The sequence below is a fragment of the Lontra canadensis genome, unplaced genomic scaffold, assembly GCF_010015895.1.
Source record: "Lontra canadensis isolate GAN:19392208 unplaced genomic scaffold, GSC_riverotter_1.0 scaffold2159, whole genome shotgun sequence".
Lineage (NCBI taxonomy): Eukaryota > Metazoa > Chordata > Mammalia > Carnivora > Mustelidae > Lontra > Lontra canadensis.
This window is the reverse complement of record NW_022633143.1, coordinates 388-7137: the sequence shown is the minus strand read 5'-3', so window position 1 is coordinate 7137 and position 6750 is coordinate 388. Positions and strand designations below refer to the sequence as shown.

At 40.7% G+C, this 6750-nt stretch overlaps 1 protein-coding gene across 1 annotated transcript; it reads left to right on the top strand.

The window, feature by feature from the left end:
- Positions 1 to 293: 293 nt before the first annotated feature.
- LOC116863669 (thyrotropin receptor-like) lies at positions 294 to 5854 on the top strand. Its single transcript, XM_032851051.1, has 3 exons — positions 294 to 478; positions 1893 to 1970; positions 5733 to 5854. The coding sequence occupies exons 1-3, from the start codon at positions 393 to 395 to the stop codon at positions 5803 to 5805; spliced, it is 237 nt and encodes a 78-aa protein (XP_032706942.1). The 5' UTR covers positions 294 to 392; the 3' UTR covers positions 5806 to 5854.
- The last annotated feature ends 896 nt before the right edge of the window (positions 5855 to 6750 follow it).

Sequence of the window (6750 nt, the reverse complement as noted above, 5' to 3'; positions counted from 1 at the left end):
TTATATTGTCTTTCTGTCCCACCTTCTCCTTATTCCACTGCCCCCCCCAAATGCCCTCCAATGAAAACAGGGAAATACCACACACACGCATGCACACATGGAAAGAGACCTGAATTCCTGTTTATAAGACGCCTACTTGGTTGAAAGAGTCTTCATATTCCTATAAACAGAAAAAAAATGTATTGACACTGGTGGGTTGAATTAGATTCTTATACCTTGAAGGAGGAACATCTCCAAGGGTTAGAACTTAGCCAGGTCACTCAGATATTTAATGAAAGAGTTAGGATTTGACTCGAGTCTGACTTCAGAACCCATGCTTTCAACTAGTACATTAATCTACTTCCTATGTGTTGGTTTTCTTACCTTATTTCTGTTCCCTCTTCTTCCTTTTCATGCACTATAGTGGTATTTTCAACACTGGACTTGGAGTATTCCCTGACCTGACCAAAGTTTATTCCACTGATGTATTCTTTATACTGTAAGTATGCACATATGCAATGTTTACCAGTATTTTGTCACTGACGAGAAGTAGGGTGCAATCCTAGGGGTTGGTTGAAACCTAGTGAAGCAGTTGTCTCAAGGGGAAGCAGTGATCGGCTGTGACAAATGTGCTGGCAGATGAAGTAAGGCAGAAACTGAGAAACAACCATTGGGTTTAGTAACAGGGGACTTTGGTGATTACGACAAGTGCAGTTCCAATGGAGCTCTAGGGTGAACTCCGGTTGGAGTTGGCTCAAGAAAGAATCAGAAGGAAAGACTTAGAGAAAGTGACTATTACAAACTCTTTTGAGAAGTCTTACTATTAAAAAGGAGCGGAAACATATCTCAGTAGTTGGAGCATCCTGGGACAGGAGAAAAGGTTTATTTTTGTTGTTTCTTGTTGTTTGATGGGACAAATTATGGCATGTTTGTTTGCTGATGAGAGTGATCAAATAGAAGGAAAATTTGACAATAATGATGATACTTTATCTTCCACATGATTTTAATAGCTTTTCAGACACATGTATTCTTATGTTTGCTACTCTTGACCTCCTTATAATGTGTAAAAGGCAGCTATAATTTTTTTTTGCATTCTATAAATGAAGAAACGGAGGAACAGAAAACCTAAGTGATTTTGTCTGAGCAGAGTCCCAAGGAGCAGAAACCAGTGGTGTTCAAACTACTTCCTGTGGCTTCTGATTGGTGGCCATGTGCCCTTTTCCAAAACCTGTGACACAGTCACGTGTCTTACCTCGTTGTATAGAAGTAAACAGACTTATGCAGCATTACAGGGTGAGTCTCCACCACAGAGTCAGCAAAAGGTGGAGTGGTCGGATCTGAACTCTCGGGATTTTGCCAGGAAAAAAAAAAAAAAAAAATTTGACCACGCTTCTTTGCTGCTGAAGAGCACAGTTCAAAAATAGGCAGTCTTCTAGCAACTAGACTGGCACAGAAAGTTCTTCAGGCACATCCGCTGGGCAGTAGTTTGCAAGTATAGGACACTTCAGTAATACTCATAAAAAGAAATCCACTGATCTCATTGTACCAGCCTTTTTTAGAGGTTCCATACACTTAGAAAACTCTAGTTGCTATGGGTCAAGTATTTGTCACAGATTTACTGAAGTCTCTAAGGCTCCTGCTCCCCTTGTAAATGAGGATTTAGTCAGGGCTTCAGCCCACCCCCAAAGCTCTGGAAGGCTGTGAGTGCACATCCCGCTATGACAGCTCTCCATGCCTCACTGAACCTCTGAGCCACCAGCAGCTAAGAGGAGTCAACAAAACCTAAAAATAAACAAGATTAAACTAAATTGCATCAGGTTATTTATTTGAGTGCATAGGGTGGAGCAAAAGCCCAGCCCCTGGAGGAAAGCATTTTTTTTTTCACCAAGTGTCTTTTTGTCCCTCTTTTGCAGTGAAATCACAGACAACCCTTACATGACTTCCATCCCTGCCAATGCTTTCCAGGGGCTGTGCAATGAAACCCTGACACTGTGAGTACTGCCATTTCTACTCCTGCCAACAACCAAAATGTTATTTGGACCATTGCCTTATTTTCACAGTCCCTCCAAGAAACATACTATAGGATGTGCTCTACGATCTCCTAAAGGTTTCAGAGTTAAATAAGAGGATTGCCTTATGATATGTTAGTCTAATTGATGACAAAATGGTTTAAGTAACAAGACAAGTATTCCCTTATAGAAATGGTCAGCACACTTGATCTAGAGATGACCATTAGGTCTTACAGAACACATGGTCTTTGCGGCAATGGCTTACCTCTGCCATTATAGGCAAAAGGCAGCCATACACAAACATAAACTAGTAAGCCTGTCTTTCAAATCAAATTTAATTTACAAAAACAAGTAGTAGACCAGATTTGACCTGAAGACCTTGTAATATACGGTATTCTAATATCCCCATTATATACAGGAAGAACCTGGGGTTAGAGTGGTGACTTTTCCAAGATCACTGAGTTAGAAAAAGGTGCAACTAAGAGCTTCTCATGCTCTTTGCACTCACACTCAACTTGTTATCACAACTGTTAAGAAGGTCCTACAAAACTCTATTGAATAGAAAACGGTGTTGCTCTACATCATTATTTTTCAGAGTTCTGATGAGTTCTGCTCTTTAGATGTTCAAAAGGAGATGTTTCTTAGAGAAATTCATAAAGTATTCTAATAAAGAAGTCTAGTAGAGGTATAAAAGATAAGTTAATTCTCCAAACTTGTAGAGAACTCCCCTCTGTCATCAAATTAGCCATGAACTGGAGTTGTCCAAAGGATTCCTCTCTAGCTTCAGTACCACCGCCCAAGCTCAGGCCTCCTGGCTTTTTTGCCTGGATTGTTACCCAGTTCCCTTTCTCTGGTCACACTACAGTCCAGAGGGTTTTTGTGAGATACAAACTTGATTGGATTATTCCCCAATAAAATTGATCCAAGCATCCCCACAACTCTTAAAAGAAGCTGCTTCCAAGGCATTCTAAGTCTATCAGTCTAAGCCCTATGAAACTGCCTCAGCCTCTGAGTCTCTAGTCACAGTGAAGCATTTCATCCTTCTCCTTGAAACATGGGGATAGGTCTTTGGACAAGAGGAGAGACTCTACTTGGCCATCATTTCATCTGACAACACAGCAAAAACCTGGAGCCTTTAGCCTGCTCAGTCCCAAGCCTCCAGGCCTTTTGCCTCCTCTATGAAGGTTTCCGTTGTGCAACTGAACCACTCATTGCATCTAAACTCATTTCTCAGTTTCTTTATCTTCACCGTTTGGCCTTTTTTTCTAAGGACCCCATGCCTCTGGCAGCCTTCTCCAGGGAAAGCAGCTCCTTGTCCCATGGAGCATGGGCACAGTAGGCATTTAATAAACATCTGAATGAGGGAATCCTGTGCTTCCTGAAATCAAGAGTGGGGGATGGCATGGGTTGCCCATTATCTTTTTGGATGATCATTTTTACATTCCTGCAAAAGTCCTTGCTTCTTCAAAGCTCATGCTCAAAATACTGCATGAGAGGGTGTGTGTCCAGCGGTGAATTCATGTGCATATTCCTGGCCGGATAGAGTTTCAATCGAAGTTTGCAATCCTTATTTTTCTTTTCCTTCTTTTTCACTATTTTTTTTCTTCCTTCATTATTTTCCCTTTCTAAGGCCTATTTGTCTATTAAGAGTTTCATTTAATCTCTGAAATGTAATCCTAACAAAGAATATTTTCATTGTCTAAGACTCTTAACAAAGTTTCAGAAAATAGAAATCCCAAATGTATAATTCTCACATATACATAAAAGAACTCTAATTCAGGGGCTGGGTGGCTGGGTGGCTCCGTGGGTTAAGCCTCTGCCTTTAGCTCAGGTCATGATCTCAGAGTCCTGGGATCGTGGCCGCACTGGGCTCTCAGCTCAGCAGGGAGCCTGCTTCCCCCCCTCTCTCTGCCTGCCTCTCTGCCTATTTATGATCTCTGTCTAATAAACAAATAAAATCTTTAAAAAAAACCCCTCTAATTCAGAAAAAATGAACTTATCTCTCAGAGCTTTCTTCAGCCTCTGTGCCTAGCACTCCCGTCCACTACGGTCCTCACCCAGGACACATCAGTAGCTGGAATTAAACTCATTGTGTGATTATTTAAAACAAATCAAAAATAACAACAAACAAAGATTACTCTCAGTTCCGCACAACTACAGAGTTTAAATCCAAGTTTTCAGGGTATTCCTTTTAACATGCTCATCTTATAAGTGTCCCACATTGATAAATATATATTTGACTAGGTATTATTATGATTGTATTCTTACAGATAAGAAAACTGAAGGCAGTAGAAGCCGAGAAGTTCTCAGGATCTACATACTATGAAGTGACAGAGACGGGTCTAATTCCAAATTTAGAGTCTCTTGTGTGCTTCTAATGTGTCATCAAAGTTGAAAGGTGGTGGACTACAGTCATTTCAGAGTTCCCCTACAATTGCCACTAATTGTAGTTGACTGTGGTCATGGCTGCCTTCTCTTAAGACACGTCAGTAGTCCCCATGCATCCTCTTGGAGACCAGAGCTCCCATGGCCAGAGCTCCCTCTCCTTTGGGTGGGTGGGGAGAATCACTTTGAGGTCAGAAATCCTGATTCCTGACAGGTCCACATCAAGGTGGCTTTCTTTGCAAGTCACCTCCACCTCTCAGTGGCTTGACTAGGAGACAGAGGAGAGTGTCAACTTCAGTCCAGCCCCTGGAATCATTGCATGAATTAGCTGCAGAAACATAGCAACAATTTAAAACATCAAAATTTCCACAAAAGGGTATGACCTATCTCCTTTCTTAGATTTGTCTTTGAAGTTCAACTTAATCCAGCCCACGATCATTAAGCATTTAATCTATGATAAGCTATAAGGATAAAAATTTGGATAAAATACAAGTGTGATGTAACATTTTAAACAGAAAAATATAAAGCTTATGCATTCAGGTGAGCAATGTCTTTAAAAATATTCGTCTTAAGAAACTGAAGTTAGGGGCGCCTGGGTGGCTCAGAGGGTTAAGGCCTCTGCCTTCAGCTCCGGTCATGATCTCAGGGTCCTGGGATCGAGCCCCACATTAGGCTCGCTCTCTGCTCAGCAGGGAGCCTGCTTCCTTCTTTCTCTCTCTCTCTCTCTGCCTGCCTCTCTGCCTACTTGTGATCTCTGTCAAATAAATAAATAAAATCTTAAAAAAAAAAAAAAGAAAGAAAGAAAGAAACTGAAGTTAGGGGCACCTGAGTGGCTCAGTCAATTAAGCGTCTGCCTTTGGCTCAGGTTGTGATCTCAGGGTCCTGGGATTGAGCCCTATGTTGGGCTTTCAGCTCAGCAGGAAGCCTGCTCCTCCTTCTCCCTCTGTCTGCCACTCTGCCTCCTTGTGCTCTCTTTGTCAAATAAATAAATAAACCATTTGAAAAAAAGAAAAAAAAAAAACTGAAGTTATCCTTCATTATTGACATTGGGTTAAGTATTACCCCAAACTCTTCTTTTTTTGAGTATAGGTAGTAGAATATTTTTTTTTTAAATTCTCAATGGTGGCAAATCTTTGCTTCTCAAAATGAATTGTTTCTGAGAAATAGTTTGAAGTTACTAGGAGCTGTCTGGTAAAAGGGGATTCAAAGTAGGAAAAATTCTATGTTCCAAGCAAGACATACTGTAAAGTTTTCTTGTGGGACCTGAGAATCTTCATGCACATTTCTGACACTGCAGAAATGAAGCCCAACCAGCACCTCTTATGAGGCACTGATTTCTCCTCTCTCTCTTGATTGTAGGAAATTATACAACAATGGATTTACTTCAATCCAAGGACATGCTTTCAATGGGACAAAGCTGGATGCTGTGTAAGTCGAGAGTAGCCATGGACATCACTATCTTCCTCCATAATCCCAACCCCATCCAGTGGGGGAACATCCAATGGGTCAGAATTCTGTTAGAGATAGGTTCTACCAGAGCATTCCTCAACCCCAGAATGAGTATGACCAAAATTTGGGAATGATGTTAAGGAACTTGGCAAGAGCCAGCTTTAGCAAATACTTATAGTGACTCCCATTCTAAATCACAAAACTTTTATCCTTGATAAAATGGAGAACCATGGTATCACCTTCAATTTCCTTGTAGGAGTCTGTTGTGTGTGTGTTAAATGTTAATGAAGTACACTGTATACATACATGAAGTAAAGCGTGTCTTTAAGTCTAAAGCTGTTCAGAAAGTAAGGTTTTTATTTTTATTTTTTTCTGACATGTTTTCAGAAAGATTTAGTTTATATTTGATTCACTCACTTTTGCCTACCCTCCCTCCGAATAAATAAAGCCTAGAATAGGATGTTGGCAAAAAGATAGTCACTTACATGGGGTTCTGCCATTGTTGTATTTGTTTGCCAGATCTTTGTGGCCACCAGTATCTACACTAGGGCATACTTTGGGTTTAAGAGCTTGTGGACTGGTTCAGCCATACTAATTTGTGTTTTAACCTAATATCTAGTAAGTGAAAAAATACATTTAGTAGAGTCTGTTTCCCACACTGTGGTGGACTAGTTAATTTGTAGGACCTTCCTACAAAACAACTATGACATCCATTTTTTAAAAATTACATTTATGTCATAGCTCGAAGAGAGAGAAATAAACTAACAAACCAGGAGCTGAAACCAAAGTGGTGGGTGCTTCCAGAAGGTTGATTTGCTAGGGGCAGCTGCCCACATCAGTGGTGCCAGGAGACAAGGCTTTAGTGCAGTGAGAAGAAAGGGAAGTGATACAAACCTGAGACTCCTAGGTTAAGCCAGTCAACCTGGAT

What these genes read in the sequence shown, in the direction of transcription:
- LOC116863669 (XM_032851051.1), top strand. Translation starts at nt 393, where the DNA reads ATGCACTATAGTGGTATTTTCAACACTGGACTTGGAGTATTCCCTGAC. An exon ending in ACTGATGTATTCTTTATACT is followed by an intron (nt 479 to 1,892) that starts GTAAGTATGCAC and finishes CCTCTTTTGCAG; the next exon opens with TGAAATCACAGACAACCCTT. An exon ending in TGCAATGAAACCCTGACACT is followed by an intron (nt 1,971 to 5,732) that starts GTGAGTACTGCC and finishes TCTTGATTGTAG; the next exon opens with GAAATTATACAACAATGGAT.